The 14,895-nt window shown below is 44.5% G+C and overlaps 1 protein-coding gene across 1 annotated transcript in view; it reads right to left on the bottom strand.

The window, feature by feature from the left end:
• LOC137323529 (contactin-associated protein-like 5) overlaps nt 1-14,895 on the bottom strand; it is a 930,346-nt gene that overhangs the window by 66,104 nt on the left and 849,347 nt on the right. Inside the window, exon 20 of the mRNA XM_067987099.1 lies at nt 460-593. Coding sequence (XP_067843200.1) covers nt 460-593 — 134 coding nt within the window. The remainder of the gene's footprint in view (nt 1-459; nt 594-14,895) is intronic.

Genomic DNA, 14,895 nt, shown 5'->3' on the forward strand with positions numbered 1-14,895 from the left:
TGCATTTAACCCCAGCCCATAATTACACTTCAGAAATCCCTACCATTACACATGCTCTTAGTGTTCCCTCATTTAGCCATGGTGCGTTGGTTTAAATAGCTTCATAATTACGGAAACAATAACAATAATCTACAAGCGCTCCTTAACAGAACTTCAACAATATTTCTCTTCATTAGGAAGTGTTAATCAAATCTTAGTTGATGATATTTGCCAGATACCAAAATTAATGTACGTGCACCAACATGGTTTATTACCTTGAACTAAATTATAAGTAATAAAACCACAATGATTTGTAATTATCGAAATAAATTGCTTCACATGGGTACCCTCTTGATTTCTACAGTTGAATTTATTGCTGGTGGACCCAAGCAGACCCTGCTTTTCTTCCAAAGGCCATAAGCACAGCTCCCAATGATGAAAGCTCCCACGGCAAAAATGGATGATTTTAAGACTTGTTACCTCAACATGGACCCTTGGTCCTTCTCGGTCGATTTTGACCCTATGGAGATGTCCGTCCGCCAAGTTTCCGCTGTCGAGACTAAAGATGTCAGGATCTTTATCATTGTCAAGCCTGTACCTGATCTGAAGGCTCCCTGAAACAGAAAAAAATTCATTCATTTTAGCTGCGTGGATCAGACGCTGTTTAACGGCACTCAGTCATCTAACAAATGCGTCCATGTGCGTCTTGCCCGATTGCTGAGTTGGCAAATAAACCATCTGGTGTGGAAGTGAGCAGTACTGGCCCAGGCAATTCCAGGTCTGACCCCAGTCTGTGCTGGGTCAGCTAACCTCAGGCGGAGTTACAGCAGGGGTCATACAATCAGTCAATCTGGGCTAAGGAGGAGAAAAAGCACACACACTTCCTGCTTCTGCTTCTGTGCGTGTGTTCTGCATTTGTTGTGTGTTGTGTGTGCTGTGTGTATGTTTTGCATGTGTTGTGTTGTGTGTGTGTGTTGTGAGTGTTGTGTATTTGATTTGTGTTTTGCGTGTGTGTTGTTTTGTGTGTGTGTGTGTTTGTTATGCGTGTGTTGTGTGTGGTTATCAGATGAAGGCAGGATCTGGCTGTTATTCTCTGCATGGCTGAAAGGCCTGCGAACGCTTACTATTTAGGTTCGTTCATGAGAAGTGCCCTTTGAGTGAGTTACTGGAGGCCAATTAGAGCCTATGGAGCTAAACCCCAGTGCCTGCAGCAGAAAACAGAAGAAAATCAGAGGGAAGAAAGTATTCAAAGGAATGTGGCACTGGGACGCAGTCCATACATAGAATCAATATTCAGAAATGAATGAAACGCAAGAATATGGGACAAGGATCAGATTAATGTAGGGAGCAAGATGGGTGACTGTCAAAAGTGACCTTGAAGGCACAGATGCAAGAAACAGGGCACGTAGAAATGAAGACGAGCGAGACAAAAAATGCGAACAACCTCTGGAGCACAGCCATACACAAAGGTGACGAGGTTATGAGGAAGACAAATGAGCTGCTGCACTCTAGAATAAGATAGATAGGCATGAGCCAGCGGCATAGCCCAAAATGAAACATTTTGGACTGGGACAATGAAAGAAACTGCCTGAAGTCCGTTGGGAAGAATATTTCTCTCTATAATCTTGCATGGTGCGGAGAGTGCAAATAAACTCAATGAAAAGCTCAGCATGAAAAATGACAAAGCTTTAAGGAACAAAATGCATGCTGTAATTTGAAATGTGAGATGGCAGGAACATTGAATCATAACTGTATACAGTGAGGGTTTGACTAGAATCAGAACTAATTAATATATCAGACACCACACTAACTGACCCGGACTGACGGATGCATACAGGAGCAAAATAACAATTTGATGGCTTGTTTGCAGCTCGAGTCCAAATTAGAATAACTTTGTGAAATTAAAGTATAAAGTTTCAAATGCAGGAGCTTGAAACTGGGAAAACCAAAGGCTTGAATTTGAAGGTAATTTAATGGAACTAAAACTGTTGAAACTAGCTGGGTTGCTCTTGCGGACTCGATGGGCCGAATGGCCTCCTTCCACGCTGTAACCATTCTATGATTCTGTAAAAGGAGCCGCTTGGTCGACATTCAATTTTTTTTTCAAAAAAGCTAGAGGTGAGATGAGGAGAATTTTTTTAAGCAGCGAGTTGTTACTCGGGATGCAGTACCTGAAAGGGTGGTGGAAGCAAATTTAATAATAACTTTCAAAAGGGAATTGGACTTTAAAATGAAAAATTTGCAGGGTTACAGGGCAAGAGCAGGGGAGTGAGGCTAATTGGATCGCTCTTTCATAGAGCCGGCACCGGCACGATGGGCCAAATGGCTTCCTTCTGTGCTGGAGGATTCGATGATTCTATGAACTGCTGGAAATCTGAAATATAAACAGAAAATACTGGAAGCAGTTCTTTCAGGATTTGTAAATTGAAAAGATAGGCAGGTGCCTCGAGGATGGATCTTTTATCAGATCTCAATCCTGTTGAAGAATCCACATCTAAGCATATAAATCTGAATTCTGGCATAAGAACATAAGAAATAAGAGCAGGAGTCGGCCAAACGGCCCCTCGAGCCTGCTCCGCCATTCAATAAGATCATGGCTGATCTTCAACCTCAACTCCACTTTCCCGCCCTAGTCTCATATCTCTTGATTCCTTTGACATAGGATCTTCATTAAAACACTAACAACAACAACTTGCATTTATATAGCGCTTTTAACATAGTAAAACGTGCCAAGGCGCTTCACAGGTGCATTATCAGGCAAAACAGAATTGACACATAAGGATATATAAGGACAGGTGACCAAAAGTTTGGTCAAAGATGTAGGTTTTAAGGAGTGTCTTAAAGCAGGAGAGAGAGGTAGAGAGGTGGAGAGGTTTAGGGAGGGAATTCCAGAGCTTAGTACCTAGGCAGCTGAAGGCCCAGCCATCAGTGGTGGGGCGAAGGAAGTCAGGGTGTACAATAGGCTAGAATTGGAGCAACACAGAGTTCTCAGAGGGTTATAAGGCTGGAGAGGGTACAGAGATAGGGAGGGGTGAGGCAATACAGGGATTTGAACACAAGGATGAGAATTTTAACTTTGAGGCATTGGTGGACCAGGAGGCAGTGTAGGTCAGAGAGCACAGGGGTGATGGGTGAATGGGATTCGGTGCGAGTTAGGATATGGGCAGCAGAGTTTTGGATGAGCTCAAGTTGATGGGAGGCCAGCCATGAGAGCTTTGGAATAGTCGAGTCTGGAGGTAACTAAAGCATGGATTAACTTGTCTTTTCCCTTTAACGATGCTGATGGACCTATTGCGCATTTCCAGTATTTACGATAGATATGATCGTGCATTGTCATTCTGGTGTGAAGAACCGCAAAGGGATGGGATAAAGGTCATGGGGTAGAAATTCCTCCGGGTGGAAAATGGGGCAAAAATTACCCATTTCTCAGGGTTATGCACTGAGCTCCAAGGAGACCTGAAATACATCCATTGCCACATCATATTGGCCTCGGCAGACCTTAAACAGGAGTTAGGCCCCTTGCATATGCTAATGAGGGACTATGTAATCCAAGTGAAGCAACCAAAGAAATGAATTGCAATCATTCAGCTGTCAAACAACAAAAAGCACGACCAGAAGAAAATAAAGATTAAAGAATGCAGGGCATGCAACGGTAACAGACATATTTCTCAAGGGGAAGATCATAAAAAAGATACAGATGAGAAAGGCCAGTCAGCTATTCCTAGATCTTTCATCCAGAAAGACTTTGCAGTCCCCCCAACACAACATCCTATTATTTGTTAAATGACACCAGTCCTTTGTTCGACTACCTATCCGCTCAATTAGAAATGCATAGCTCGTATACTCAGAGTGCCAAGTGTGTGGCTTTCTTTTTGGGGCTGCTATCTTTTACAATCAATTCTTTGCCAAGCAATCCATTGAAGAGTAAAGAAGAGAATTTAAAGTGTAACTCCAGGGTTCAGACAAGCTCAGCCTTAATGCATGGGATACTGTGGCACTAATTTGCTTTTATTAATCATCCTCAAAGTAAAAACATGTTTTAAAGTGAATGACAGCAGCCATTAACTGCATCAGAGAGATTGTGCACCCCCTTTGTTGATGACGGGAAGCCGCGTGCAGTAATAATCAAATTCCATGACTCTTTTCACAGCTCTGCGGAATACAAGATGGACATTTAGGCACAGAAGTTCTCTTCCTGTTTAATCACCAGCTAAAATGTAATCTTTTAATGAGATCGCCGATTCTGACATTTTGGAGTTCCCAATACAATTTATTCAGTAGCATTTAGCCTGATAAGATCATTTAGTCACAAGAGGATGTTAAGGATATCTGAAGGCATATTTGGCAAGTGGGAAATATCTATTTTTAAACTTGTTAGCACCGCACAGTTGAAACGGCTAAAAAATAAACAAGTTCTACTTTGAACCAGACATTACAGGAGTTCTGAGGAAGGGTTCAGTCGCTAAATGTCAACCAACTTGTGTTTACTTGATGGACGATGCCTCACCCGCTGAGTATCACCAGCGTTTTCCACTTTTTTGTTTCAAATTTTAAGCATTTACAGCATTTTGCTTTTTGTTCGTTAGTGTCATGAGTGTCCCCCATCATATAGAAACATTATTTCCTGGGAGCGCTCCTTCAAAAATTCATGAGCGAGTGTAACAAAAGGTTTAATCTGTCTTTCCTCTTATCAAATGCTGATGGATCTGCTGTGTACTTCCAGTATTTTCTGTTTTTTTGTTTCATATTTCCCATAGCTGCAGCTTTTAAAAATAAATGGAATTTATTAGTAACCCCAACTCATGCTGGGGTTACCTTTCAACATCTGGTGCCAACTTAGGAGAGGCTAAAGGAGTGCTCATGGGTATTATATAAACAATGACGGACAGGGAAAGACCCACTGGGCCATCCAACCCCTCCCACACATCTGCCATGCCTGCTGCATCAAAATGTATACACTTCCCACCCCACCCGAAAACCATGTGACCTGCTGTGAGAGATGAAAAAATAGATTTTTTAAAAATAGGCCAATTTGGGGGGAAAAAAAATCTGGAAAATTCCTCACTGACCTCCCCCCCCCCCCCTCCCCCCATACCTTAGGTGATCAAAATTAGTCCAGGAGACCATGCTGGCACTGATTAATGTCTCCTCATGAGTTGCCGTGGAGCTGGGGAAGTTTGAGTTTACTAATTCAACTGGCCAACAACAGGCAGGTTCACAGAGAGAGCCCCCACCCCTTCACTCGAGGCAAAGGTAATAGGGGCAGGTTGACAGTGACGAGTAGAGAGTGACAACTCGACTCTGTGAGGGAGCCTGAGGTGCTGGAGGATGAGTCTAGATGTGAACATTAGCTGTACTCTACAGAAATTAGTAGGAACAAATAAAGAGTATTAGCTATTTTTACTTTGTGTTAAACTACGAATTATTGTAAGATTTATTATTACAGCATTGTGAATTTTGTGGCAATGTTTCCAAATATTAAGTATTCCCTAACGGTAAGTATAAAAATGAAAACATTTTTCATATTGCCTGAATTGTCCTTCAGATAGTTGACTTTGGGTTACTATTAGCTGTTGGAACATTGTCAGAGCCAGTTAAATCAGCGTATTCAAATAGCTCACAGTCTGGAGACCTAGGTGCTTGATGGGGCAATTCGAATCAGGGCAGGCCCACCTGCCTCTCCTGATTCCCCAGTGTTGCTCGCAAGTCGATGCTTGATGATTCCACTAGCCACTCTGAGGTAGCTTGCCCAAGTGGCCATTCTTCATGCGTGAGTATAGACGGTGAGCTGGGGGGGAGGGGGGTTGTACCACAGCCCAGCCTGATCCTGTCCACCCACGCACGCTTTCCAACTGAACAGAAACAGGGACCTTTGCTGATTTTTCCTCTTCCTAATTCAGACACACTAAAGCCAATTGTAGAACTCACACCACCACACCAGCTGAAATCAAGTAACTCAGCACAAACTGTGCATTGAACCTGGGACCTTCAAGTACGTATGGCTCAGTAACACTGTCTTTATCCATTAGCTGTCGGGGAGCCCCTGAAATACCAACTGACGCAAATATAGGCAGCCTTATAAACTGTGTCAGAAAACAATACAGCTTATATAAAGAGTGCGTAAAGAACTTTTCCCATTTCCACAGCAAATAGACTCAATCTATTAAATAAGTGCTGTAGTGTATAATTATTGATTAGTGTGTAACTGGGCAATTCTTGTCTGTGGTCTTAAGGGAAATGAGTTTTTATTTCAAGCGTGGAGTCTGTGAAGGCACAGTAAAATGTTTTTTTGATATTCACAGCTGAGCTAAGAGGTTTTTTTTCCCCCTTTTATTGCTGTGGCTCAGAGCGGATAGAGAGAGCTTATTAGAAGTGATCCTCCCGGGGCCTCATGTAGGATTGTTCTTTTCTCCGGGAAAATACTTTAACCAGCAGCTGAACTGTTATTGGTAATAGCATCCACAGCATCTTGAATTAAATTCGGGCAACAAAAGAAAACTAGTGACTTTTGTAACACTGTCTTTATCCAAAGTGAGGTGTCAGCTGTGGCTCAGTGGGTAGCACTTTTGTCTCTTGAATCAGTAGGTTGTGGGTTCAAGTCCTATTCCAGTGCAGTACTAAGGGAATGCTGTGCTGTCTTTCAGATGACATGTTAAACCGAGGTCCTGTCATCCTCCTCAATGTGGACGTAAAAGATCCCAGTGCACTATTTTGGAGAAGAGCGGGGAAGTTCTCCCCTGTGTCCTGGCCAATATTTATCTCTCAACCAACATCGCTAAAAAACAGATTATCTGATCACATTGCTATGACCGTGCTGTGCACAAATTGGCTGCTCCGTTACCTACATTACAATCGTGACTACATTTCAAAAATACTTCATTGGCTGTAAAGTGCTTTGGGACATCCTGAGGTCGTGAAAGGCGCTATATAAATGCAAGTCTTTCTTTCTTCTTTACCCAGTGAGGACTTTAGATATCTTAGCAGCTTAGAAGCCAAGACCATTGAAAAACATTAAAGGGAAAAAATTGCTCCATTATACAAGTGTATTTTCCGACATTTTTTTCCAATCCCTGACACTGAAACATCTTTCATCCAGCATATGTCTGTCATGTGTCAGATATTACACTTCAAAGTGCCAAAAGTATACCAAGAAAAAGTGAGAGAGAGACAGCCATTTCATGTTGGTCCTTCTGACCTTGAGAACCCGCCCTGTCTTTTGCAGGTAGCTGCCAATCTACAGAAACTTCTCTCCGTAATTCGTATTGAATTGACCGCAGTATGTGGCTTTTTGGACCACTTCCCCACACAGGAATTACTTGTGCAGTAGCCTTAAAGTGACAGGCCAGTTAAACACAGCTCATCTTAAGAATTGAACAGCACAATCGTGACCCAAAACCCAGGCTACCTACGAGCAATGCCATGGGGGGATCACCTAGTATCTTTACAATATAAAAGGAAAGGAAACAATGTTGCTCTGTGTTTTTTTCTAGCACAATTTTGATGGGAAGAATAAACTGTTGCAGAATACAAATAGCATTAAGAGATACTTCCTTTCCCCCTCTTTGATGCAGAATTCCTGACCTGAGCATATTCTTTCCTGACAAACCTTGCACTGTACTCAAAAGCAAAATACTGCAGATGCTGGAAATCTGAAATAAAAACAAAAAATGCTGGAAATACTCAACAAGTCAGGCAGCATATGTGGAAAAAGAAACAGAGTTAACGTTTCAGGTCGATGACCTTCTGTCAGAACTGGAAGAAGTTGAAGGTTAAAGCAGTTTTTAAGCAAGTACAGAGCCAGGGAAAAGGAGGGGGGGAGGAAGAGAAGGGGAGGAAAGAACAAAAGGGAAGGTCTCTGATAGGGTGGTGCATAGGAGTGATTAAATGATAAAAGGGATGACAATGCAAGGCAAGGAGGGTGATAATGGGACAAGTAAAGAAACAAAAGATGGAACTTGAGGAGCTGTAATTGCTAACAGCAGAACCATTACCAATGGTTCTCCTGGAAGCAGTGACTGTATTGTGCCACATTCTGCAACAAGACTGGCAGCCAACTGCCAGAGGTAGCACAGCACTACCTTTTGCAAGAAGGTCACTGCAGCACTGAACTTCTTGCCTCTGACTCCTTCTGAGCAGCCCCAGGAGACATCAGCAACATCAGCCAATCTGCAGTACATGCTTGTAGTAACTAGTTGACTGATGCCATGTTTGTTAGAACAAACACATCCTGATTTTCACCCATGGACTGTACTCATTTCCTCGAGCAAGTGGGTCGGTAACCAGAGGTCATTGATTTAAAATAAATGGCAAAAGAACTAGAGGGGAAATGAGGAGAATTTTTTTCACACAGAGGGTTGTTAAGATCTGGAACGCACTACCTGAAAGGGTGGTGGAAACAGATTCCATAGGAACTTTCAAAAGGCAATTGGATATGTACTTGAGGAGGACTAATTTGCAGGGTTATGGGGATTGCACTGTACTATTCTATAAAGCTTTGAGTGTTGACGCCTCCTTCCATGCCACTAAGGCAAACGCAACACTGTTGTGTGCACAGCATGGTGATTATTAACTCTTTCAGTGCCCTGGACAAGTCCAACTATCCAGATGCTGTCAGACTGTGGTGGCTGCCAATGAGGCTTATGGCAGAACATCACTGATAGGTCTTTTATAGTCAAGGATATTAAGGGTTATGGAACCAAGACGGGTAAATGGAGTTAAGATACAGATCAACCATGACCTAATTGAATGGCGGAACAGGCTCAAGGGGCTGAATGGCCTACTCCTGTTCATAAGTTCCTATCAACTGTCTGCCACCATGAGGCCACTTTGCTCCCGGTGGATAACAGAAACAGGCAATCAAGAGTGTGACGCAGTGAGATTTAAACTTCGGATTGCTCATTTCAGAATATCTAATCCAGCTCCCAGCATGTAAGAACCATTTTTTTCTCATTTTGAAATTGAGATTTTCTGGAAAAAATTCACAAGCAGCCTGACTCCCGTTCATGTCCCAGGTCCTGCCCGTCTTCCAACTTACTGCTAAATATCAGAGCTGCATACATTGAAAATTCTAACAGTCACTGGAATCGAGATAATAACTATTTTTCCTACTGGATCAAGAGCCGAGGGCCCATGAAAAATCAATAAAAATTTGTTATGCTGAACTAAACCCGACTCAGCTGAAAATTCTTGCAGGTAATTGAGATTACGGAGAATGTGGTTATGGATGGTTTCGATCAAAGATTGACCTGGTTGTATCTATTACATATCTATAACAATCTTCACAATCTAGGCTTTTTATTGGATAGAAAAACTGCCTTTTAAAAAAAATGCTGCTCACACCTCATTAATGGAGGGAGGCAAAGGAAGAAAGACAAATGAAAGATTTTAAAATTAAAATAAGGAGCAAAAGGGTTGAAATAGGTACAATGCAGTTCTGATGAAAGGTCCCTCTTGAAACTTTTAACCCATCTTTCTCACTCAGTTGCTTACTAGCCCACTTAGGAACATAGGAACAGGAGTAGGCCATTCAGCCCCTCGAGTCTGCTCCACCATTCAATTAGATCATGGCTGATCTGTATCTTAACTCCATTTACCTGGTCTTGGTTCCGTATCCCTTAATACCATAGCCTAAATCTATCAATCAGTTTTGAAATTTTCAATTGACCCTCAGCCTCAACAGTTTTTTGGGAGAGGGAGTTCCAGATTTCCACTACCCTTTATGTGAAGAAGTGCTTCCTGACATCACCCCTGAACTGCCTAGCTCTAATTTTAAGGTTATTACCCCTTGTTCTGGACTCCCCCACCAGAGGAAATAATTTCTCTGTATCTACTCTATCAAATCCTTTAATCATCTTAAACACCTCAATTAGATCACCCTTTAATCTTCTTTAGTCAAGGGAATACAAGCCGAGTCTATCCAACATGTCCTGATAATTTAACCCTTTTAGCCCCAGTATTATTCTGGTGAAACGGCATGTGGGGTTCAAAACCCCTTCAACAAAAGACATTTGAAGGAAAGGGTTAACTGTACCCCTTTTAAACAAAGACATTTGAAAACCTGCAAACACAGTAATGTGGTAAACTGTGTTCTCGCAAATCCTGTTTCTCCCTCACTGACACTAATGGCATTGGAGAAATATGAGTTTCGGGATCAAAGACATTGTACTGTGGATAGATATCTAGATTATTAAATAAATAAGAAAGATGGATGATATTGAGCTTAAAGCATTGCCAGGCTTTCAAAACACACAGGCTTCTGGAAGCACAAGCTTTTCAACACAGCCGGGGGTAATGTGAGGAAAGGCAATAAGGACATACATCAAAGGCTTCGGATCAGGAAACCAATGATAGGTGTGAAAAAAGCATGGGCCTCTCATTCCTATCTGGTAATTTGTTCAAAAGAACTGGGATTTGTAAATCATCAAATAGTTTTGCATTCAGCATACGGTCAAATGGTATAAGGAATGGATTTGATGCCACTGAAGTAATCAAAATTGGAGACACAAGGACCATTAAGAATGTCTGGGCATAGAAATGTAAGGAGCCTTTTACAACCCATCATTCGAACACATGGGGCCCGATTTTAGCACACGCTATCGGGTGCGTTCTCGGCGGGGGGGCCTCGAAAATCGTAAAATCCAGGATCCTGCCTCAATCCCGCCCACTTCCGGGTTCCCCGCTGACGCGCCGGCATGCGCGCGGAGCCTCCGCATGTGGGAATCCCGCAGGCAATTAAAGCCAGCGGGATGCCACTTGAGAGTATTTATGTAGCGATTTCAGGTCATTAACTGACCTGATTAAGGGACTGTGTGTGATTTTGAATCAACATGGGACTGTTTCCCACACTGGGGGAAATACTCCCAGATCGAATGGACGTGTTGCAGCTGTCAGCCTGTGGCAGCTGCAAAGGTCCATTTGACAGGTGGGGGGGGGGGGGGGAAGACCCTCACCCATTGCAGGAGGCCACTCTGTCACTTGGGACAAAGTTTGGCCTCCACCACCCTTCTCCTGATGGTCAAAGTCACCAACCTGCACACTTACCCCGGGGTCCGGAGACATGTACCTACCTTGCGGACCTCCTCAGATGTACATCTTGCGGATGGGGGCTGCCGTAGCTGCAGTCATGACCTCCTCGGAGGGCGAACAGCATCACCAGCCTCGCCGTCCACCTCTGACACGTGGAGCTCCACAACAGAGTGCTGTGACACATCCACCTGCACAGCAGGAGGGAGGGCTACCGCAGAGAGAGATGCGTCGCAGAGGGCACTACCCTCGCCACAGGTTCCACAGACTGAGGCTCAGCCTCCTGGACCTCTCTAAGCAGCAGTACATACGGAGGCTCAGAGTCACTCGACATGTAGCCGTGGACATCTGCAGCCTCTTTCATGCCGAGCTGCTCCTGGCTGGCCCGTGCACCATCTTCCTACCTGTCGCTGTCAAAGTCACCACTGCCCTCCCGAACTTCTCCTCCACAGCCTTCCAGGGTGCAACCGGGGACATCGCCGATGTCTCTCAGTCGTCTGCGCAGAAGAGCCCTGCAAATACACCTACACCCACTCTGCAGTGACACAATGTGTGGCATCAGTGGTGGGTCCTCATAGTGATACCCAGGAGCGGGCATTATTGCACAAACCGGACAGGATTCGCGAAGACATGGCAGTAGTGGTGCCAATATAACGTGTGATGTGAGTTGTTCTGAAATTAAATAGAAGTAACAACCATGACAAACCCTCAAACACCCTTGTGCATCCCCTTCATGCTCACGACACGTTTGCCTTACGCTGCCTACTGCACATATGTGATGCATGCCCTGTGGCTGCAGCACAGGTGGTGGCAGGTTGAGTGAGGCTGGCCGTGAGAGAGATGCACTAGAGGGTGAGTATGGGATAGAGCCATGAAATTGTATGAGGATTGGGTTGCGTGGTAGTGGCGGGGTGAGTACTGGCGAGGTGAGTAGGTGCAGGTAAGATGAGGATGGGGTTTGAGTGGGTATGAGGGGTGATGTGACAGAGTAGTGTTGGCAGTGCAGAAGGAGATGTGGGGTGGGGGCAGTGATGTGGCAGACGGAGTGTAGGGGAAAGACTACGTGTACTCACTGTGGCTGACCTACTGAGGTCATTGGACCGCCTCCTGCACTGTGTGCAGGTGGGCGATATGTTGGTGGCGCTGGTGACCCCCTCTGCCACCTCGAGCCAGGCCTTCCTGGTGGCGGAGGCGGGCCGCTTCCTCCCGCCCGCCGGGTGGAAGATCTCTGTCCTCCCCCTCCTCCTCACCCCATGTATTGATACCTGGGGTGAGGCATCATTAAACTGGGAGCAGCCTTCCCCCTGGGCTGCTCCATGCAGTCATCTTTGCTATTGGTTGCAGCATCTGTCAGTGGAGGACTGCCCCTTTAAATAGAGCTCCTCCAGCTGACAGATCGTACTGCGCATGCGCAGCCCGCCCGACGCGCAGACCAGCAGCGGGGAACCCGGAAGAGCAGGTAAGTGGATCCAATTAGTGCGTTGCCTGCTACGATCGCGCGGGAAACCCACTAATTTCACCGGGCACGTTACCCACGCGCCCGCTTGCCCACCCGCCGAGAACCCGCACCCCTGCTAAAATCGGGCCCATGGTCTTTTCTACATCAAAGAGTCTCCAGTCACATGATCAAAGCCTAAACTGTCAATCATTGGGGTATGTTAATGATTGAAGCATAGCAACAGGGAGAGATTGGACAAAAAGAATGACCCTCCCCAGTCCTATGTCCTATTGTTAAAAAACAACATAAAAAGACTTTGAGAGAAGAATAGTCTCTTTCTCGTCACCACCCGGCAGTCACAAGGAATGCACACTGCAGTTGAACATCACACAAGAAGAAGAGAACCTTGAGTTCTGAATAGCTGATCAACCTTCAGGCCCGATGAGCAAAACCCTTGGTTTAAAGGTTGTAGATGTATTAGTGATTTGCCTGGCTTGTGTATGAATTGTTAAATCATTACATAATAATGTTGCGAATTATTAAGTGTTAAGCGGGATTTTATAAAGGAAAGTCATTTGTATGGTTTGATTTAGCTTCATGAATGCTCGTATGAATGATAACATCATTAAATAATTACTTTTGATTCACAAAACTATCGTGAGTGAGGGTGACTTTCTTTGCTTGACTATTCATCCAGTGTCCAAGAATCACACAGAATAAGGAATTCCCTAAAGGCACTGCACCCCCTCCAAGGCCAAGGTGAGGTGAGGTGCGGTGCAGTGCCCAGAACTGAATGCAATACTCCAGATGGGGGTCTAACCAGAAATCTGTACAACTGTAACATAATTTCCACCTAACTTTCACTTCTAGAAAGTCCACTCTGAGAGGAAAAAGTGGAGAAGAAAGAGTAAACAGAGCTGCAGCTGGAGGAAGAGCAATGGAAGGATGTGTGCTGAGCCCTTCCCTTCCCAACAGAGAAGAACATACCTAGAGTTCTCAATGTATAAGGAGGCTTTGATTCTCCTGGAACATAAGAAATAGGAGCAGAAGTGGGCCATATGGCCCCTCGAGCCTCCTCCGCCATTCAATCAGACCATGGCTGATCTTCAACCTCAACTCCACTTTCCCGCCCGATCCCCATATCCCTTGATTCCCCTAGAGTCCAAAAATCTATCGATCTCAGCCTTGAATATACTCAACAATTCAGCATCCACAGCCCTCTGGGGTAGAGAATTCCAAAGATTCACAACCCTCTGAGTGAAGAAATTCCTCCTTATCTCAGTCTTAAATGGCCTTAATCATGCGACTATGCCCTCTAGTTCCTGGAGGCAGTGACTGCGTTGTGCCACATCCTGCAGCAAGACTGGCAGCCAACTGCCAGAGGTAGCACAGTACTATCTTTTGCAAGAAGGATCACTGCAGCCCTGAACTTTTTTGCTTCCTGCTCCTTCTGAGCAGCCACAGGAGATATCAGCAACATCAGCCAGTCTGCAGTACATGTTTGTATTAACCAGTTGACTGATGCCATGTTTGTTAGAACAAACACATTCTGATTTTCCCCATGGGCATCCAAAAGCAGCAAGATAGGGCTTTGGGGTTCACACAGATAGTAGAGCTCCCCCAAGTCTGAGACATCGTTGATTGCACCTATATTGTCCTCCAGGCTCCTTTACACAATGCTGCTTCCTTCAGGAAACATAAAGGATACCAATCTATTAACGTTCAACTCGTGACCAACTTCGCAATCATGCAGGTCTGTATCTGCTTTGCTGGAAGCTGCCATGATGCTTCAATCTTGCATCAATCAACCATTCCCTCGCTGTTTCATCCTGCACAGCACAAAAATACTGTCCCCTTGGAAACAAAGGCTATCCTTTGCACACCTGGCTTAGGACCTCTCATAGGAGCAGTGGAACTCGGTTACAATTAGATTCAATTCAACTAAAGTCCTCATCGTGCAGACCATTGGAGTCCTGAAACAATGAATCCGATGCCTGGACAGGTCTGGTGGCTTCATCCAAAACAGCCCCCAAAAAATGTCCCGTGTGATCTTCGTTTATTGAACACGACCGAACATTGTGCAGGGCCATTACAGTGCAACCTACAGTTGGAAAAGTTACTGTATGCACATTGTCAACACTTCAAATGCATTTCACTTAAAGACTGGGTGACAAAGGAGTTTCCAATGCATTTTGAAATGAAATGTTGCAATTCACCCAGCAAATGCTGGAATGTCAAATATCGTGTGGCACTATCCTAAGAAGAGTGGGGAATTTTCCTGGTACACTGGCCAACCTTCCTCCCTCAAACACCACCAAAGAACAGATTAGCTTGGCATTCACCTCACTGTGTTTGTACGATCTTGTGACGTGCAAATGGCCGCCACATTTGCCGACATAACAACAATCACTGTACCCCAAAATAACCCGTTGTATGTGACGGACTTTGAAATGTTT

Source organism: Heptranchias perlo, chromosome 7 (genome assembly GCF_035084215.1).
Source record: "Heptranchias perlo isolate sHepPer1 chromosome 7, sHepPer1.hap1, whole genome shotgun sequence".
Taxonomy (NCBI): domain Eukaryota; kingdom Metazoa; phylum Chordata; class Chondrichthyes; order Hexanchiformes; family Hexanchidae; genus Heptranchias; species Heptranchias perlo.